General features: G+C 35.5%; 1 protein-coding gene across 16 annotated transcripts in view; it reads left to right on the top strand.

Moving 5' to 3' along the window:
• Positions 1-22,285, top strand: part of DMD (dystrophin) — a 1,142,416-nt gene that overhangs the window by 859,843 nt on the left and 260,288 nt on the right. For all 16 annotated transcript variants that reach the window (XM_088160350.1, XM_088160356.1, XM_088160354.1 and 13 more), the window contains one exon: positions 18,692-18,903. In XM_088160350.1, coding sequence (XP_088016476.1) covers positions 18,692-18,903 — 212 coding nt within the window. The remainder of the gene's footprint in view (positions 1-18,691; positions 18,904-22,285) is intronic.

The following is a 22,285-nucleotide window of genomic DNA, read 5'->3' as shown; positions in this document are numbered from 1 at the left end:
GGTTCTTGCTTCTGTGCTAACATTGATAACTCTTAAGTCACCCTTCTTGAAGAAATACATATGTTATGTTTAATAAAGTTTAACTCTGAAATATATTTAGAAACCTTATTTCCTTGTTAAAGTATTTATAAAAAAATCCGAGGTAGACATGTTCTACAAATAGAAATCAAAATACATGCCTATGATAAATTGCAAAAGAAGTCTATAACCAGGAGATTATTTTCAACAGAGTTGTCATAGTATTGTATAGATTCAGGCTTTCTTATAAAGTAAAAACAGTAGTTAAAGACAATGGAATCATTTCCTATGAATTTTTTTCTCCACCCTTACTTCATTATCTGCCTGCAACTGCTGGATCTATAGTAAATGAAAAGACGTTGGCTCTATAAAGTAAAGCTTGTGTTATGTTTACATAATGTTATATTTAAATCTCTGTGTATTCTATGTAAATCACAGTCTGTTTACAACTTATACACTTGAGAATATGTAAGAGTAATAATTACATTTAATCTTGAGGTAGAGTTGTGGGAAAAAGCAACATACCTCTCTGCTCTTTTAATGCAGAAGCATTCTGTTCTAAGGGAACCATATGCTGTACAATAACATTTTTCTGTCCAAAATGCATTTACTTTACTGCTACTGAAAAGGCTTCTTCTTTAAAACGAATGAGCTTATAAGTAAATTTTAATTTTTAAAAGTAATTAAAGTTTTAATTTCCATCATTCCTTACATATAAATGCACAAAGTGAGTAAGAAGTCATTATAGCAATACTGAGAGATAATAAGTTTACAGTCTTGCAATCAGAAATACCAAGGCAATTACAAGGACTGTGTTAGATCTTGCTAGATCCTGGAAATATAAGAAACTTTAAATAACAGGCCTTCCTACTGCTGTGTTCACGTATGTGCAAGAGGTAACTGCATAAACTTTCTGTGGTTTTACTTTGCTAGTAACTTATATCTCAATTTTGTAGTGTGTTTTCTGGCTGTCTAAGTGATCGAGAAGGTCTGGAAATTCATATTTATGAAACAGTATGAAGAAGTAATCTCTTAGTAACAAAGTAATCTCCCTTTCAAGATTATAAACCAAAGAAAAACATATTTCTTTATCAATTTTGTGAAATTTATTGTACTCTCAAAATATGACTTGAGAAGTTAATTCTTATTACATTAAATTAATAAATAATAGCAATAAGTACAAGCATTTCAATGAAGACTATTTTGATAAAGAATTATACTTTGAGACAAAATGTTTCTTTTTGAATTTTTCTTTGACAGTTTTAGAAAACAAGTTCACAAGTGTATGCATAATTTATAGACAATGTCTTTAGAAGAGGTATTTTGGTTTTGTGGTTTGTTGTTTGCTTGTGCTGGTTTTTTGTTGTTGGTTGGTTTTGGTATTTCTGAAGAAATCCTATATTCTATAATTGGTTGTTAGCAGAGCTGCATTTCCATAATCTGGAAAGAGTCTGAATGTCTCTGTGCCGCATCATAAAAATGCCTTTATTTAATGGCTTGCTGTATTTGACAGCTTTACGGCAAAATCATCAACTTGTCATCACTTTCGCAACAAAATATATGGAAATTCCACAGTGAATTACAGCTGTAGTGTTGTTCTCGACATCTTAATAAAATAGCCATTTCCACTGTACCATCCATGCGTTTTTTTCTTAGAGCTGTTGAATACAAATGATGAGTTTACCACTTGAAAAAACAGATTCTTACAATCTGGGATTTGCCATCCAGTAGTAAACCCCCTAGCTGCCAAGACCAAAACATAAAAGTGTACAAGAAAACTGTATTTATATACAGTTTTCCAGTTATCTTGTTGATATTTTTAAGCTGAATTATTGAATAAATCCCAGTCATCTATTATCTGAATTCCACATATTTGAAGAACATTTCAAGAATTTGAGTTTCCTGTCATACATGCAGTCTATTAATCATCCTGATGCACCAGTTTGCAGCTGACAACTTGTTTTTCCCACGAGAACTTTACGCCATAGGAACAAAGCAAAGGAGAAACAGTTGTTTTTTAACAGAATGTCAATAACAATAAAACTGGAGCTCTGAAAGGGGTTGTTTGAAACCTGCTCCTTGGTGCATGTTTGCTGTGTAAGACCTGTAAGAAAGCCATAGGACATGTTCAGAAGGAGTAGGAAGTTATTTTGGAATACTGAGGAGAGTTGCCCTTTAAGAATGGGTGATAACATGCCACAGAAAGGTCTGAATGACTGGGGGATTGCAGTTAGATATAATTTCTCAGGCTATGTATACTAGAATGTGGTTCAGTGGACAAAGGGCAGGATTTCAGGTGCCTGCTTCAGGTGTTGTAGTCCTCCCAAAAAGGCTTTCAGACTACAGGATGACTGGTCTTCACTTATGGTTATATTCCTCAGGAGGAATGACACATATTTTGGTAGCCCTAGAGGTCATAAATGTCTTAGGTGATATCATTGCTGGTCGCTTGCTTGGATCTCACATCTCAATCCTGTAAAGAAAGATAATTACAAAACTTCATGTTGTTGGTAATTCATGTGGAAATGTCTAATTCTAGGCCAGATATTTCTAAATAGGTAAGAACACAGATAAGAGCAGAATAAATAAGTTTTATGCTGCTAGAAATCAGCTTCTATTGGAAGACAAGCACCCTGTGGAAGACAGGCACCCTGTACTGCTGTGATGCATAGAGGCACTTAATTATGTCCAAATTATGTCTTAATAACAGTTTGTCTTCTATCCTACAAAAGCAGAATGGTTGATCAACTCTCTCTTGAGAAAATTATGATCACAAAGTGAGTTCTCACCCAACGGTGAACTCGTGAACTGTAAAGACAAAGTCCAGTGAGGAGTGTTAAGTACTTTTCTTAACAGCCTTTAAATAATTTCAGCTAGGATCAGAAGATTAAAAACAAACAAAAGCCACGAAAAAAACACCCAGAATCAGGACAGTATGATTTGGTAGGGAGATGTTTGACATTAACAGGATACACTTTGTTATGTGATGTAACTATGGGCACATAAAGTTAACGGGTTGAAAGACTTGGGATATACCCTCATCTGACAGAAAAACATACTTTCTTTCCTCTTTAGCCTCAAGAATGGTTTGGTACAGCACTGGGGGGGATCTGCTGTTTGAGTCTGCTTTGCATCTTGCTTTAAACAGTTGGTCACCACTTAGCTGTGGAGTTAGTAGAAGTGGCTAGTCAGAGTACAGACAGAAAAGTTCTTATAATTTATAGTGTCAAGGCAATTTAAGTCTATTTCATATTCTGCAATTCACTCTGCTGTTCTTCAAATGTTTAGAGACTGAGTTGATAGAATTGATTTTAGTAAAAGAGCCAGAACATATAAATCTTCATCCCTCCACCCCCAACCTTCAACATACCCAGTCACCAATTAGGTGAAACTGGCCCAGAACCATGAGCAGACATGAAATGACAGAAAGTCTCATCAGCAGGCAATTCCTTTTCCCAGGTAGTACAGTCTGTTCCCCTACTATGGTAAGTGCTGTTCACTGTTGTCAGGGGCATCTTTCCCTTCTTGTATGCTCGAGAGGAGTCATGCTTTAATAGACTTGTTTTGTGTAACTACCTGCCTTTGTTCCTGGAGTTTTTGTGAAAAATGTCCATTCATACACCCATTTAATGGAGCTTTCTCTTTTTTTTAGTTTAGCAAGAGTAGCACCTCAGTAATTTCAGAAAGAAACAAATTTACTTGCAAAAGTGTTATAAGCAAAATGTAAAGGGAAGGGTAAGAAACTGCCACACAGGATGAGATAGAAGATCCTACCCATGTAGATCTCTGAAATTGTTAGTACCATGCACTGCTGAGGAATGTTGAAGGATTCAATAGTATGCAAATCTGAAATAGAGATTTCTTCCTGAGAGACTTCTCAGGATACAAAGTCATTCACATCGTAATTACAGAAGTTAAAATATTTTTTGAAACATTTAATTGACCAAAACTGCCAAGACTACGTAGTTCTTTGGGAAAGCATTCACTGAGTTATTTTAAAGATTTCAACATATTTAACAGCATCTAATATAAGGCTTCCTATTTACAGTGTAACAGCAAAAAATCTGGTTTTGATTACATTGCATTTCAAAATTCAATTCATTCTCATTTTTGCAAATGTTAATTAACATTTATATAAAATACTTAAAAAACTTAAAATAATAAATGCTAAAGAGGTTTCATTACATCTTGTAAGAAAAGGTAGAAGAATGTTCCATTGACTTGTGTAGTGGCCAGAAAATCAGAAATGAATGTTTTTTTCTTTGATACTTGACTCAGTCAATTTGCAATGTTAAAGGGGTAATGTAAATAATTGCCATCATCATTGAAGATGCTGTGCTCTGGTCGCTCCCCATACATGGTGACTTTTGTCAGCGAAGTCACAGATGGAAAGTGATGGAAGTGCTTCAAAGCACAGTCAGGGAACAAGGATTCCTGATTTCATGTAGCTGGAACAGGACCTGCCACCCAAGTGCAAATATAAACACGTGGACTAGGGAATAATTTGTGTCTGTAATTTTAATCAGTAAAAAACCAGGCAAGGTAAGGATAACAAAACATTCCAGGATAACCCGAGAATCCCTTATACACATGGTGAAAAGTCAAGACCTTATTGGTACATTGGACTACCCCAACAAAGTAGGAATTGTCAATTCTTTTCTTACAATATATGATTACATCCAAGCAACACTTGCCATTCTTAATTTTTCTTCATAGAGGAAGTTCCCTGCCAAACACTAAGCACTGACTTACTCTGTGCCTCAGGTCAGTTGTATGATAGTATATGAATTTTTTTGTTTGTTTTTGCCTTTAGATATCAATGAAAATACATTAAGAGCAAACTTCTCTTATTGTTAGAAGTTAGAATGATCTCAATTTAATTTCCAGATCTGCTACAGAATTTCTTTATAATTCCATAAAAGTCTTTTAATTTCATGTGTTCAGGTCTTTATCTAGTTAAGATGGCTAATATTCTTATCCCAGCCTTTTTCTGCCATATCTCTTCAGAAGACTTCCACCTGTTTTGTTTGAATCTAACACATTTGCTGTTTGGGTCCCTGTTTCAATGCAGTACTGTGTTAGAAATAGTAGCTTGCACAGAGCAATTTAAATTTAACTAGAAGCAGACATGTAAACAGAAACAATATCCATTTCATTTTTATCTTATTCTTGATGATACAGACAAGTTATGCCCATGTTGCAACACATTAGTCAAAATGAATATAAATGGAAATAAAAAGGAATTTTTCGGAAATAAAGTTCTGAGAATGTGGTCAAATTATTTATCCACTCACAGATGGATGGGCAACATTTAATGTCCACAGTTATTTTTAAAACTGTATCAGAACAGTATATATTCATTTATTCCAGACCATAATTTTCTGTAGTAATTAGAGGGCAAACAGGAAACAGAGGTCCTGCTTAGCAGAGATTACAAGCTAAATTTAGATGCCACATAATCAGTCATATCAGGAAAATGCAGGTTTTGGTGTACACTGTGTCCCATCTCCTTTCCTAAAATGGATGTAATACACAAAGAACATATATTGGAACATGCAGTTGTTCTCAGACAATCTAGTGAAGCATCCTGGAGCATGTTTGGCCTAAGGATTTTACTGTGGCTATCATCAATACAAATTTATCATCATTGTAGTTTTGCTTGAGTCAAGAATAAACCAATAACAAAACCAGTGTTTTACAGAGCCCCAAAGCTCCTTTGCAAGTCCAACCTGAGTAAATACTGGCTTAGTCTGAGAGAGGTCCTAAGACTTTGGTGCGTGGTTGAGCCAGCTGGTGATTTGATTTTATGTGTACAAATCATCACTGGGGTGACTTATGAAACACTGTAGATAATTAAAAGAATTTAAGTTTATTACTGGTTTCAGGACCAAATGGTGACTCTGAGGCTTTTTGGTCTGTATTTGGTAGATGACAGGGTTTCAGCCTTTATCCTACCAAAAAGGGAGAGAAGGAGAAAAAACAAAACAGTTCTGGGGACTAGCTGCTTCTCTTTCATCTTTCTTATCAGCAAGTTTATTCCATGGCAGGTGAGGGAATGACACGACAGAGGACAATCCCTTGCCAAGTAACAGCAAAGGAGGGTGGATAATGAGTACTCTGATATGTGGTGAGAAAGTGGTGGCATTTGGGCTTGGTGAAACTTAGAGCTTAAAAGAGAATATTTAGGAAAAAGATCTATTTTGTTCTATTTTAATTGGACAGGAACTTGTGTACAGTCAGGAGAACGCCTATGCTATGGAAATTTTTGCTGGAAGTGTCAGACTGTGTTTATGTCTGCTTTATCATCTTAAGTTTAGAAATGAGTGCTGTATTTCAGAGGAAGGGATGTAATAATTTTGCAGAATATTCATTACAGTCTCTCTGAGTTCCTGTACTTTTGACACTTGGCCTTCTTCACTGCAGCATTATAGTAGGATGGCAAAAGAAATGGTTTCATCTGTTTGTAGGATAATTTTCTTTGCTCCATTTTATGCATTTTCCTGAAAGCATAGTAAAATACAGAACAGAATAGACTATTTCAGTCATAAAGCACCTCCTGCGACCTTCTATTCCTTCTGCTTGACCACTTCAGAGCTGATCAAATATTAAAGCACTTTTTAAGGGTATTTTCCAAATGCCTCTTAAATGCTGATAGGCAAGGGTCAATCACCACCTCTTAAGGAAGCCTCTCCCTCTATCTGTCCACCTTCTCAGTAAAGAAATGCTTTCTAATGTCCAATCCAAACCTGTGCAGTATGTTAGGTTCGAAATTTGCTGAGTTTAAGTCATACCAGAATAGTGACTTTGAAGTGTTTGCCTAAAGTGGATTAAGTTCAGTCCATAGAGTGTCTCACCAATGTTTAAATCTCTGTTGGAGCACCACAGAGGACATGAACAAAGTGCTGACATTTTTAAAAGAAAACAAAACACCCCAGAACAAACACCACATCTCAGACTAAAGAAACCAAATAGTAAAAGGCAAGTTATCATGTCATTCCTTTTCTCAGGATTAGTGGAATTGATTCATTGTATTTTCTTTATTAACAAAAATATTGCATTAAGATGACAAATATGAAACATTGTTGATTGGGTTTTTATTTTTACTACCGTTTATGCATCTACTCAGTTATTAAGGAACAAATATATATAGTGTCATACCAGGCTCCATAGCTTGAGACACAATTTATGTGACCTTGAGAACTAGTCCTTTGAATGCAAAATAGGAAAACAAAAAATGTTACCTGTTTTTTTCTAGCACACTCTTATGCTTGCAGAGTTGTGCTCCTTTTAAGCTCAAGTACCAGCATTTTTATGGTAGGACCCTCATTTCCTAATCAACAGTTAATTTAAAAAAAAAAGAGGAGCATTGGAATTGAGAGACAATGCTCAAAATGTTTGAATGTTATGGAATTTTCAGAAGAAACATCTCTTTCTCCTGCAGGTGACTCTGTTGGATATTTACTTTGAAGTGCATTAGCCATTTTAAGCGTGAAATTTAACTACTTCTTTGCTTTATACTTCAACAAAATTGAAATTAAGAATTTCAAGTGTTAGGAAGCTGAGATTTTCTTCCTTTGCATAAAAAAAAAGTATGGATTAAACAGTATCAGACTGACAACACTTTGTGGAGTACTTAAAAAATTGGTGCAAGTGTGGGAGGAAAGACAGAATGGGACAGTTCCAAGAACTGTGGAAATGTCAATCTGAAGAAGAAGCAGGAGCCCCAAGGAATGTTTGGAAATAGTTCAAAATTGGTGCAATTTATCTAAAAGACTGTAAATCCAAAGATTAAAAAAAAAACCAGTAGATTTTTAAATTTTCAGTCTTCTGATATCTGATGCTTTTCTTTGATCAGGAAGATTATTGTAAGAGAATTATTTTACACAAATCACCAGGACAATTCATAATCTGTTGTGTAAACTTGAATTTTTATTTTTTTTTAATATATAAGCTTCTGTCTGTGCTGGAATTTATAGTGAGCTGTCTATCTGATATTTCACTGCTCTATTATGTGCTGCATTCAGCTGTGGGGTCCCTAGGACAAGGCAGACTTGGAATTGTTAAAGGAGGTGCAGAGGAGGCCATAGGGCTGGAGCACCTCTCTAGGAAAACAGTCTGAGAGCTGGGATTGGATTGATCATCCTGGAGCAGAGAAGGCTCCTGGGACACCTCACTGCCACCTTCCAGTTCTGGAGATGGACTTTTTGTTAGGGCAGGAGTGATAGAACTTCAAGAATGGCTTTAAACTGGAAGAGGGCAGGTTTATACTGGATATGAGGAAGAAATTCTTTACTGGGAGGGTGGTGGGGCACTGGAACAGGTTGCCCAGAGAAATTACAGATGCCCCATTCCTGGTGTGTTCAAGGCCAGACTGGGTGGGGCTTTGAGCAACCTGGAAGGTTCCCTGCCCATAGCAGGGGGGTTGAAACTAGGTGATCTTTAAAGGTCTCCTCCAACTTAAACCATTCTATGAGTCTGTGATTAAGAAACTGGTAATTTGTAATTAAAATAAATTTATAAAGTTTTCATCTTCTCTTGTGAAATAATAAAAAAACCCCTCAGTTCAGATGTACTGTTAACTCAGTACAAAATATCTGAAATTTATGCTTGAAGCTGAATTTAGAAATATTTTCAAAGTATTATTATTTCTTTTCTTTCAAATCAGTTCTTGCTCATTTGGAAGTTTTCTTTGCTTTCAAAGGAAATATAAAAGTCAAAGCTGACGTGTTTTTGATTTGGCCCACTGTATTTTTCCTCCTGATGCATGCATGGCTTTTTTTGGATACTGAGCTAAGCTCAGTACCGTTCCCAGCACCCAATTTTCTGTCACTGTTGTGTAGTAGTGAGGCTCTGGAGTTGTCTCCCAGCTGACCTTGGTGAGAGCTGTGTGCTGTGGAGGTGGAATGATTTGGTAGTGTTAGAAGAGTCATAGGAAAAGATTCACTATAATCTGTGCTTGTTTGGGTTTTTTTTGTGGAAGAAAATAGAAATATAAACAGTCTGCCAAATTTTGCTTTAGTCACTTGGAGCCTGATAGCTGAATTATTAAGTCAATTTTAATTTGCTAGTTATTTTCATTCTCTTAACATCTCCCAAAATCTTGCTCCTACAGTTAGAGCTGGATCCATTACATCAAAGTCAAAGCAAATCAGTGTACAGAATAACAAATGCAGATATATTTGGAAAGCAAGTCTCAGCCCAAACTCAGTAGGAGGTAGTAGGCTGATGACATTAGGAATATACAGTGTAAATATGAATGTATGATAGCAACACAAAGTTATGTGGTACTAAGAATTCACAATTTCACTGCCTATACGCCTCATTAGGTAGGTAATGAATTCCACACATTTCAGGACTTAAACTACCCAACCTACCATTATGTTTTTGCATCAGTAAATCTATGAAAGCATTAGTATATGAAAGCTGATATACTTTAATAATGCTAATAGCATTCTTGATTATGTTCAGTGAAAGTAGAATACAATATCACTAATTTAATATCCCATTTTTAAATACAGGCACAGACATTTCTTCTGAAATAAATATTTTGTAGGCAGGTTGATTATTGCAAAGGCTATCACCCATGAACAAAAACTAGATACATAACCATAAATTATTTTCTTTTTAATATCTTGAGTAACCAAAATCCTAGGAAAAAAACCCGTACAAACAGACACTTGGGCAAAGATGAATACTAAAATACCTAGTTGCCTCTAATTATACCTTGCAATGAAAAAAATACAGAAATTGATGCTTTTTCTCCCCTATTCTGTTCTTTGAAAACTTTTCTATAAATTTTAAACAGAAAAAATTGGATTACCTGCGTATTCACTCATCTAGTTAATCAGATTAGTGTTAATCCTGTGGTTTTAGTTTGGGTACTTCCCATCAGTCTAAACATAATTTCTAAATCTACTGTAAGTCTTCATAATTATAGAATGAATATTTAAGAAAGTAGCTAAATTCAATAATGCACTACATATTTTCTACATAAAATAAAGGTAAGAGAATAAATCAAACATTTTGAAAGATGATTAAATCATTTCAGCAAGGAAACCCTCTGTTTTTTCCAGTTTGTACAATGTTACAGTGAAGTTATATTTTTATATTATCCAAATGTGAGAGTTTCTCTAGAAAAAGATAATTTATTTAACTTCTAAGGGTATGCCCAACTGCATCCTGCTTCTAGGGTCATGGAAGAATCACTTCTGACTCTGCATTCTGCCAGAGTAGTGGGATTTTAGTTTTGTCAATCTATTTCTCAGTGATGTCCTGTTCTTAAGGATATGGTAACAACAGAGAGGTATCAAAAGCTCATTCTCTAATCTGTCCATCTCCCTTGTCAATAGTTTGTGTATATGCAGATACATATGTTTGTTTCTATAGATTTCTAGCAAAACTACTCTTAGATTTGTCACCTATTTAATACTAAAACATAAAGAACCCTACATCGCTTTAGGATGTTTATTTCTCACATCAGAATTTTACAGATTGTATGACATTTTAAAATGCAAAGCAAATGGTCTTCCACATTGTGCATACCATGATCTATTCCTTTTCTCATTTAATGAAAAAATTATCATGAAAACTTCATTTGAGAGGTGATAAATGTTTTATACATGAATACATCTGTAAAAAGTTGAGAAACTAGTGAATGCTTTCTGAGGGCCATGTTTTCCAAATAATAAACTCTTGCATGCCCTTCTCAGTGCTCAGTCATGTAAGAAAATAATTTCTTTAGATGTGCTACCAGCTTAGTCTGGTCTCTAACTCCCACTCTCTATAGCAAGGTATAAAGCATGCTTAACAGTATTGAAGAATTATTCGCTTGGTGCTTAGCAGAAACCACTTGACAGTTTTCAGTTCAGTCTTTTTGATCTGACACTTCCAAAGGAACAGAGTGACCTTCATTAGTTTGAACATATGGAAGCAATTTTTAGATAAAAGAAAATAAGCTCTGCCCTAGTGAAACAAAACAAAATTAAATCAGACTTGCAATAGTTGGAAATAATTACTCCCCAAAAGTATCAAACTACAAAATAAGATTATAACTCTGAGTGTTTTAAAAAGAACTCAACCACATCTAAATCTGTTGAAATCTCTTATTGCCTGTCCTTCTTAAGCTCTGAGAGGGCAGGGAAAGTAACATTCTTCCCCTCTGGACTTTCATGCCAGGTGTGTCAGGTACATTTTCATTGCTCTTCATAACCCCCAAAAGACAGCTAAAGGCTCTGACTGCTTCTTCTTCCTGGTTTCCTTTGCAATACCTTTTATTTGTTCATAGAAATTATAATTTGGCATGATAGTTTAGATGATTGCAGTTCATTCCTTTTTCCCGGTATTATTTATTCACTTGTTTAAATGCAGCTTAGTTTGAGTACAAGCTTCCTGTTTTGCCTAATTTTCTGTAAGAATAGGCTTTTAAAAAAATCTGTCATTTTGTGTTATGATACTTTATTATAAAGACTTATATTTCTATAAATACCTTAATATATTAATGGTGCATAAAAACTACATCTGACATCTTACTGACATAAATGGCAGACTTCACATTAGGGAAGCTATTCTACACTGCCACCCTCATATAAATTTGGGGTTTATTGGCTAAGTCATCTCATCACTTTATTGACACTTATGCACAAGATATCTTAGATGAGGCAATATTAGCGTTTTTCCATAGGCACATTAAAGTTTTGCCATAATTTTCTAAGGTCGTTGTTTAAGAAGTGTGACTTTTATAAGCCATTGGAAAAGGTCAAGAGAAATGCTTCTCTACAAGGGAAAATGAAGGGCAGCTGAAGCATAAATCACCACCTGAGCAGGCTGGCTCCAGCTGTTCTCTGCTGGGTTCTGTGTCCTGTCCAGATCCATAATGATACAGGCAGCAACTTAGGGGATAACTGTTCCTGTAACTCCTTAAGTACTTCAGCAATTAAAAGAGAAATGTTTTAAACTTATCCTCACTTGACTCTGCATCTACCACCCAAAAGATCTCCCTAGGCCAGTCTCTCACAGATTCAGACTGTTCATAAGAACAGAGACAGCATCCTTTTGTCAAGGGATGTTGTATGATAGGCTTTATCAAAGTGATTCCTCTTTGAAAAATAAGACTCAAGTCAGACACCTCCTGTTCTGGAAGGCAGCAGAAGAGAAAGTAGAGCACTCACAGAAAGAAATAATTGACAAATGGGGAATTTTAAATAAATCTTTTCCTAGTTAAAAAAAAAAAAAATTACTTATTTTCTTAGAACAATACAGTAGTAGAAAGCAAGCAAACCACAAGATAAGACAAAGTTCAAGTGATATTTTAGCTGTGATTCCACTTATGTTTACGAAAAACTGAACCAAAATTGAAAAGAATCAGAAAGTCTTACATTTAGCACATGGTTGCTGCTCTTTTAGAATAGTCTTGTAACCCTATAAAGGCATCTTTTATTCCTCCTCACAGTTTGTTCATCCCTTTTATGTGGAAGATTATACTGATTAATGGGAGAAAGAAAACTGTAGAAAAGGTGCAGTAACCTAGAATATTTCTGCTTAGTTCCATATATTCTAGTTTCTCTGTCATGTTTCTCATTAAACCTGCTCGCTCAAAATTCTGGACTGGAAAAAACTGGAGTGTTGTACAGCTGCAAAAGTTTAACTAAACTACATTTAATATAGATAATTGCATAGATTAGTAAAAAGCAAATGAAGTAAAATTAAATACATAACAATTAACTATCCAGAACATTCAAAGAAAGTATAATATTGGGCTGCAATTCAAACAAAAATTAATCCAACCTGAAAATCAGTGCATCAGCAGCTTTGGTAGCATGGATTAACATTGCTGTTCTCCAGTTACATTCTGCAGCAGGTCAGATTGCATTAGTCCCTTTAGTCTTCAAATCTGTGAAAACACAGTGAAAAAAAGTGCTTTCACAGGAAAATGTCAATATATTGAAAATAATGCTTTTGAGAAAAAGTCTCCTACAGTGCAAAATTAGTATAGTTTGTGTAATTTGTTGGACAAGGAAAGCAGAGAGTTTCTATCTCACAAATTCTGTTGCTATTCACAAACTTACTTTTTTGGAGGGTGTACTATATTCAATGGACTTAACAAACTGGCATGGAATGAATATTTTTTTTTTCATCTTTACATAGGCTAAATGTGTTCTAGTAACATGAACATTATTTCTCCTGTGACTGGTAACTTCCTCTCAGGTTCTTTTTCTGTTGTTTCCATTGTGGTTATATTATTAACAACAGAGACTAAATTCTGTTACTGAAGCTATATTTGTCAAAGATAAATTGATAAAATGGCATAAGCATTTCCCAAAGAAAAAGAATTTTTGTTTTGTTTTGTTTCCCTATAATGAGTAACGTATGAAAAAACCTATAAAAACTTTTGTTAAACAAAACTGAATCCTAAGGATGCAGTCTCCACTCTCCTTCACTAAACATGTTCTTTCCTCAATATATGAAATTAATGATAACCAAATTGAAGAATACCTGTCTTGTGTCTGATTATTTTAGATGCTGCTTTCTGCTGTGTTGTTGCTTATAGTAACTTCAGCTCAGCAGAAATTTTTGTCCATTTTAGTATATAATCACTATTGATCAGCAAGGAAATAGTAGAGATACAAGAAATGAAATGGAATAGCAACCTTGAAATTACATACTGGAAGAATCTCACCATGCCCTAAGTTACTAATTTGGGAGAGTTTAGTGTTGAACTGGGAGTGGTTGGAGCTGTGCTGGGACACTTTCCAGTATGCAAGTACAAAAATTGTGTAGGTGAAGTACAACGAGGACTTCTGCTGGAGCATGGTGATTGGGAAATGGATGGGAATTGGTTTTCACTTCAGGGAACAACCTGTTATATATACTTTGTCTTTCTGACACTCTGTTTAGATTTGTCAAATATTTGTTTTATATTCCTGTAAACTAGTTGTTAGTAATGCATGTGGCCACATGCATTAATAAAATATATCTTTTCATTAAGGCTGTAAAGAAAATTCTGATTTTTCCAGATTGTCTCTTTGCAGTTAGTAAAAAATCTTCTTGAGATATTTTTTCATCTTTTTGATTCTTACAGTAAAGATATTGTGCTGTTGTCAAATTTAGGGCAAGGAAGGAAAGGAAGAAAATGGGATACAACAAGGACATGTCACACTAAGAAATAAGACATTGGGCTTTGAAATATAGAAGGCACAGGACTTAGCTGTAATGAACAATGTAAACTATGGTGCTGCAGAAGCTACTCAAAGATTTTTTTCATTGTTACTAATTATTTAAAATTCCTGTGGTTCAGTTATATTAATAATATACATGGAGCTGTGTTTGTTGTGTCTATCTAGGTGTTTCCAATGTGTAGTTGTCACAGCAGGTAAAGCAATGATATGTGAAACATAAAGATTAGAGTCTCATTTCAATAACATGCTGTTATAATGGACAGTGCAGTTAGGACAGTTACATTACTTTTTTTCTGGTAAAACTTACTTTTTTTAGTCATATTAGATGTTCTTACTTAACATTCAGGTTCTTTTTTTATTCTTGCAATAGCTTTTGGTCTGCTTTTATTTTATATATATATATTTTTAATTTATTGAATATTATTTATTGAGGGCCATAAATTCAAGGTAGGAAGTAGTGATAACATTTTTCTCTTTAGTTCTCCAAAACTTATGCAAATTCATTTTCCTGGAACAATTACTTCACATCCCATTGGTTCTTCTATTTTTCTGGATTTGTAACCTAACTTCTTATTTCTAGCTTTATATTCCTCATTCCAGCTAAGGATGATAAAACTTTGAAAGAAATTGATTTTCCCTATGGTGAACCCATTAACCCCAGCCAGCAGCCGAACTCCACACAGCCACTCACTCACTCCCCCAGCAGCAGGATCGTGGAGAGAATCAGAGGGGTCAAAGCTGGAAAACTTTGTTATAAAGACAGTTTAATAGGGAAAGCAAAAGCCATGCACACAGCCAGAGATAAACAAGGAATTCATTCAGTGGTTCCCATGGCTGGGCAGGTGTTCAGCCATCCCAGGAGAGCAGGGCTCCATCACATGTTATGGGGACTTGGGAAGACAAACTCCATCACTTCAAACATCCTCCCCTTTAATTTTTTCCCCCTGCTTTATACATTAAGCATGATTTCTCACGATCTGGAATGTCCCTGTGGCCAGTTTGGGTCACCTGTCCCAGCTGTGTCTCCTCCCAGCCTCCCAAGCACTCCCAGCCTCCTCACCAGTGTGGCAGCAGGAAAAGCAGAAAAGACCTTGGCTCTGTGTAAGCCCTGCTCAGCAATAACAAAAAACATCTCTGGAGTCTCAACCCTGTGCTCAGCACAAATCATATGCACAGACCCATGTTAGCCACTGGAAAGAAATGTAATTATCCCAGCTAAACCCAGGCCAGTTCTGTATATACACATGGTGACCTTAAGGATTTTATAAAGTCCTGACAGCAGAAACAGCCCTTCAAAAGTCTATGGTCAGAGAGTCAGCCTGAAAGAACTTTGGACTGGCATTCCTCACTGCTGCCTTAGAAAATACTCTTAAATATATTGATAAACCTATTCCCAGTAGTATCCAGTCAAAAAATGCCTTTTATATGTTCCAGTACCCTTGCACAAACCACCTATGATGTTCACAATTTTAAAATTGTCTACTACTGCCCAACATGACTTAATAACAATTCTCTGACCCTTCTCATCTGCAGGTGAAGGGGTTCATGGGTTCCTGGGGTCAATTTAAACACAACATGCACTCAAATTACATTTTCTGAACTTTTTTGTTTGGCATAAATCTATAAGTGGCATACACCTTTCATTCTGTGGGAAATATCCTACTAAAGAGTGAACATGAACAAAGTACATCCTTAAGAGAGACTGATTTATGCAGCGGTTTTCATTTTGGAAGTGAACCATTTTAAGTTTTAGAGCCTTGGGAATTTTGTTATTCAAAAGTCTATGAAATGGGAGCATCATTTAGAAATTGAAAATGTATAGTAATAAAGGGATTTTTATGTCGCATTAAATTAAATGATATTGTCATCATTATAAAGGCCTCTCTAATAAATTATTTATACATCTTTTATCTTAAATAGTACTTCACTTTTTGCTATACTCTACCTTAGAAAAGCCAAATTAATTATGTAGATATCATGGTGTTTTTAACCACAAGTGAAGTACTTTGTTAATTGGCTTTTGCCACTCACTAGCACAAGAAAACAGCATTTAAACAGCATTAATTTTTGATTTTGGGGTTTTTTTTGTTTGTTTCATTTAGATTACTTACTAACTTCCTGAACTCTTCAATTCTAGTCTGTAATAAAGCAAAAGTGTGCATATATATATATATATATATATTTTAATATATATATATGTTATTTTATTGAGGGAGCTAGGTCAAGTATTTTCACAGGGAAATGGGAAATGTTTTTCAAAGATTTGGAGCTTGTGCATTCATAGTCACTTGTATAAATGGGCTTTTGGGATATCCTGAATGCAGTTTTCATTATGCAGCTTCACTGCCTTCTTGGGTGGGAGAATTGGTCATCATGGAGTCCCAGGAATGTGGTATCTGATGAGAAACTCAGTCTTCCTGCAAAAAGCACAGTCCCTGGAGGAGGATTGCTAAATATTTTACTTACACACAAACCTCATGAGATATTATGGAACCAATATATCTATAAATATTTTTATATTCGGTGATAAGAAATATCAGCATTTCTTATTAAAAGCAGTTCTTATGAAAAATTGATATAACTGTAGATCCTGCTTTCCTTTACAGCAGAGGGTTTTCATTAATTTCTTAATCCTCACACTCCTGCCAAAAAAAAAAAAAACCACCAAAAACCCCCCAAACTACCCACAGCAACAAAGAAACTTAAAATAAAACAACAATGGGTGGGATTTTTGTCGTTTGTGTTTTCTTTTTCATGGACAGCTGACACAAGCTGTTGTACTTCTGTCTGCAATGTACCAAAATGTCCAGCTCGCCAGGAATCAGAAGATATGAATGTCTCAGAGTCAAAGGGGGAAGGAGCTCAAGTAATGATTTGCCAGAAACTGGTGGCAGCTGTTGCCAGTGACGCTGTGGAAAGTGCTCAGGCAGTTTTTGTCCCAAGCCTCCAGCACAACCCTTGAGCCACGTGCTGCAGCCATAGCAGGGAGATTTTGCTCAAGCAGCTGCTCACTTCTGTTATTCACCCTTCCTGAAGTCTACATCCTCTTTGTTTCTAGTGTGTTTCTTATGTAAGATTTAGAAATCTTACATAAGAAACCCTCACCCAGAGAGGGCACAGAAATTAGGGTTTTTTTGTGACACGAGTATATAGCTTCCTAAAAATGAGGGGTGAGATTTGCTTCAGATTAAATTTAAGTATTTGCACCTTGGGCTACCCTTTCTGTGCTCTGATGGTGCCTTATGTGTTCCAGTTCTGTTTCTTCAGTTCCTTTTGTGTTTCCTTTGATTTAAACATGCTGCTGTGTGTGCTTGCTCGGTTTTCCTCCCAAGGCTTCAGCAGGGAATGCTGAAAGGTTTTATTCTCTCTCTGTAAACCTCAGCCGAGTCCATGGAAAGATCTTTATCCTACTGGAAGAAAGAAAAGCACTGATAGGTAGAAGACTCTTTTCCCTGCTGAAGCATTTCTTATCCAGGCTTTTAGGCTGCACCATTTTGGAATCAGCCTTGCAGTGAGAGATGCAGTGTTGGAAGTACCAGTTGATGACTATTTCAACTGCTATCTGATTACTCTGGGAATCTCAGCTCCCTGCCCTAGAAGGCCTGTGAATTTGCAATGTAGTGAAAGTCTTCAGGAAAATATTGAGAATGTATTTTTGTGCTAATTTCTGGGAATTTTATATATATAATATATATAATATGTGTATGTATGTATATATGAATGAATGAAATGCTTATTCTTTTATGCACTGCACAGATTTTATTGTTTGTGGAGTTTGGGTTTTTTTGTTTATATTGTCAAGGTTCAGCCGCTTGGACAACTCTATTTTTTTTTTTATGCTGCTGTGGACGAACCTAGTGCTGGATGCCAGCCAATGCTTATTATCAGTGATTTTAGTGATTCCTACGTTTCCAGAAATTAAATTTCTTTCAAATAGAGAATAAAGCTCATTGTTGTCTTATATTTAACATGAGCATATGAGAAAATTGTTTAGCCTTTGCAGTTTGCTAATATTTGCCCTAATGAAATAAGAAAGTGCAGCCTTTAATTATATCTTGCGATAAATCTTTAACTAATATTACTGTAGTCCCTAAAGGACTTGTTCTTCAGAAAATCCTAAGCCTTGTGGTGGTTTGGTAAGAATGAAGGACTATTGCAGACACTTTTTCTCAAATGTGGTCCTATTTCATAAGGGTTTTTGAGGCATGAACCTGTCATTTCTTGCTGCATATGCATTGAAACACATGCTGTGTGTCATAATGCCATACTGTGTGACCCAGAACAGTTTATCTGTTCTTTTTTGTTGAACTAAACTTCGATGCAGTTGCAGTCTAAAAGCACAGAAGTTTTCTGGTATGGTCAGTTCTAAAAAGATTTTAATATAATTTTTCCTCCCTTTAAAAAACATTATTAAAAAAAAAAAAAAAAAGAAAAGAAAAAAAGAAAAAGAAAAAACTTTTAAGTAATTCGGCTTTTGTTTTTCCCTTGTGTTTCACCAGTTGAAAAGATACAGAGCCAGTGGGATGAAGTGCATGGATACCTCCAAAGCCGGAGACAGCAGCTTCAAGAGATGTTGAAGGATTCAACACAGTGGCTGGAAGCTAAACGAGAAGCTGAGCAGGTTCTTGAACAAGCAAAAGCTAAGCTTGAGTCATGGAAAGAGATTTCTTACACCGTGGAAGCTTTGAAAAAGCAGAACACAGAACTTAAGGTCACTACTGAGTACTAAAATATTTCCATTTGAGTTAATGAAGTCGTTAAAGAAAATGTCCTCTAACTGTTGTCCTCTAACTGTGGACAGTGTCCACAAAAAATCTTCCACAGCAAATTAGAAAGAAATTAACCTGCAAAGTCTAAAATATGTGTCACATATTCCTTGAATATGAAATTGGTCTTAACTTAACAGTCATAACAAATACCTGGCTGATCTTGCAGGAGGAATACTACCTTTTTAGCACAAGTATTTCCCATCTGTTCAACAACAGCCTCAGAGCACTGGTACAGCAGACTGGGAAATACTGTAATATTGGTTTGGCTGTCTATGGCTGTCTGCACTGCTAATGAAGCTGTATAGGTTTTCTGGAAGCAGTAGAGAAAACAGGGGAAAAAAACAACTTTAGCAAACTAAATGGATATATTTTGGAAATCATTAGCATTTTAGATTTGCCACAAGATAATCTCACCAGCTTCAACCTCGACAGGGTTATTAAGTGGAAAAACAAAAAACAAAACAAAACAAAACAAAAAACAAAAACAAAACAGCAACAACAACAAAAATAAATTTAAAAAAAATAAATAAAAAAACCCCAACAGAAAATAAACCCCTGAAATGGCTACACTTATGATTTTAGCACACATGTTGCCACATTATGGTGCTTAAATGTGTTAATTTATATAGCTGAGCTGTACCTCAGGTAGAAAATATTCTCTGTTGCATCAGTTTTTAAGTTTCTTGTAATGGGAACAGTCATAATTTGGTGATATTCTTCATTAATAAATTTTGAGAACAGCTGTTTAAGATTAATAATATCTCATTTTCTAGTTGGGGAAAACCAAGATTGAAACCAACCAATTGATCAGCCTTTTAAGGTGACTCCCGCCTCTATGGGAAAAGAGTTGCAGAAATATTTTGTGATATATTCTCTTCTCCTGCCCACCAGATTTTTGTAGTTTTTTTTAAACTCCTACCACTCAATTTTTGGTTGAAGTTTGTGTACTTAGAGCAGTCCTATTTACACAGTTGTATGGTAATGAACTGTGGGGTAAGGTCCTCATCAACTGGTTTTGCTGCCAGAGAAAATACGTAGAACTTCATGACTGGTTCAGTTATCTCCATCATCAGTTAGTTATTGCATTTAGCAGTAAGTGCAAAATCTGTTGGGGTTTTTGCTCGTTTCCTTTTTTCTTTTGCTTGCCCATAAGAAGCATAAAAATGTTCATCGGGCCATTGTTTTAGGGCTGAGCTGAGGTTAAGTTTTCTCATTTAAGATTGTACCAAAAGGGTCATTACTTGGGAAGGGTAGATTATGGTAAACAAGGGCAATCACTCACTAATGTATTGCAAAGAGTTATAGATCATGTGTAGTACTGTCACTCAGCATAGAGGACTCCCATTTGTCACTGTCTTCCTGCAGAGACACAGTCCTGGCTTCTGCCCAGTGTTTGTTTAAAAAAAAAGGAAAAGCTTCAACATAGTCAATGTTTCAGCTCTGAAAAGACTCAATTAACAAAACACAGTTCTGTGGAAACACTGTCTTATGTCATAGTATTGGAGTGTCTTATGTTTCAAAAACAAATTACTTAACTAGGAAAATAATTGACAATATTGCTTTGGAAATTGATGGGGTTTTTTGTCCACTTTTTTTACAAGAGTAGATGAAGTTGAGATGAGGTCTATTTAAGAGTGTGTACTTCATGAAAAAGCTATAGGGTTATTTGGATAAACATTAACCACGGAGAGTAATAAGTACATGTCATTCTTCTCGTCCACCCCGAGTTCTAGAGAAAGAATAATAGTGTACTTATTCACAGAATGCATCTCTACCTATAAACAGAGTTTGGGAATGGAGACTTACAGATTCTTTTGTCTCTTACTCTAGAAGCACTTGGGCTTTCTGTAACCTCAGCCATTCCCACCAGACTGGATCCAATGAGATGGATGTGTTGTGTCAAGTTACAGACATTAACATATAATTCTAATTTCAGTGTCTCAGCTAGTCCATCTTAATTTGTGCCCTCCTGATGATATGAACATCAACAAGCTTTACTCTTCCGGGGTTTTTAATTTTCATTTTTTGGTTTTGCCTAGCCTTTCTTCCTCAAGTCTAGAAGAAATTCATCTCTGTCTTAGAGAATTGGGAGTAGGAGGGGTGGGAGAATTTATTTCCTTTTTTTTCCTTCTCTTTTTTGTGTTTCTTATGTGCCAGCCTTCCTAGAGGAATTGTCTTTGTCTGCCAGTAATTCCTATTGTGTCAAAATCTTCATCAAAGTTTCTCAGATGTGACAGCATCAGCTGTTATGTTCATGCTTGAAATAAGGGGTCATGAAGTCTAAGGAAATGGAATTTTTTTTTTTATTTAGCAGCTTTATGTTTCTGCTGTACAGTATTATCTAAACTGAAATACATCAAGTTCTCAAAATAAATGCTTTCCAGGCTTCTGTGCCAAACACATATATTTTGATGTTGTCCCCTGAAGGTGTAGAGTAAGTAGGCTGTCTTTTGGCTTGCTGTTGCACTGATGAAGAGGAAGCTATAATTTCTCTTCATTTGCTTTGAGGGAAAGAGAGAGGTCAGTCCAAGACTTAATAAATTCTTCCAACTTATCAATTTTGTCAGCTTTGTATCTCAAAACAGCTTGGTGTGAGAAAGTAGTCACCAAGTATTCCTCTGTCGTGCTTGTTAAACATTGTGGGTCTGCCTAAAGACAACTGAATCAATGTGTAAGTTCCCTCCTGCTCTAGGAGAACTTTTAATCAGTGCTTGTGTTAATGCATTTCTGTTAGGGCATCCTAATACATGACTACATGGTAAACTCAGTAATACCACTCTCTTGCTTATAATTTTTTCACAATGACAGCACAAAACAAAAATCTATAACTTGCTTGTATTTGGCTATTAATGTTTTTAAAAGAATTTTAAAATTCTCTTTCTGACATTTAAAAGAAAAAATTAAGGAGGTACTGTAGATAACAATTAAAAATATTATCAGTTGGAATCAGAAATTAATTCAGAACAATTTGCTGAGAATTGCAGCATTTTTTTCATTTTGTTTTTTGTTGGGATTTTTTGGGGTTTTTTTGTTTGTTTTTGTTTTTGTTTTTGTTTTTGTTTTTGTTTTTGTTTTTGTTTTTGTTTTATTTGGTATTCAAGTACTAAACTGGTGCTAGGTGTGGAGAACCAGAATATGGCAATCTGGCCAATGATAGTCTTTACCCATTAATCCCTGTTTTTATTGTTCATTAAGTGATGACTGCAGATGGTTAACTCAGCAGGCTGAAGGTTATAGGTGTATAAATAGTACACAATCACACCTCAACTCCCTGCATCACCACGTCATCAGAACATAAGCTAGTGCTATAGGAGCTTCTGTTTT

Source organism: Sturnus vulgaris, chromosome 2 (assembly GCF_052056855.1).
Source record: "Sturnus vulgaris isolate bStuVul1 chromosome 2, bStuVul1.hap1, whole genome shotgun sequence".
Lineage (NCBI taxonomy): Eukaryota > Metazoa > Chordata > Aves > Passeriformes > Sturnidae > Sturnus > Sturnus vulgaris.
This window is presented reverse-complemented; position numbering and strand designations above follow the sequence as displayed.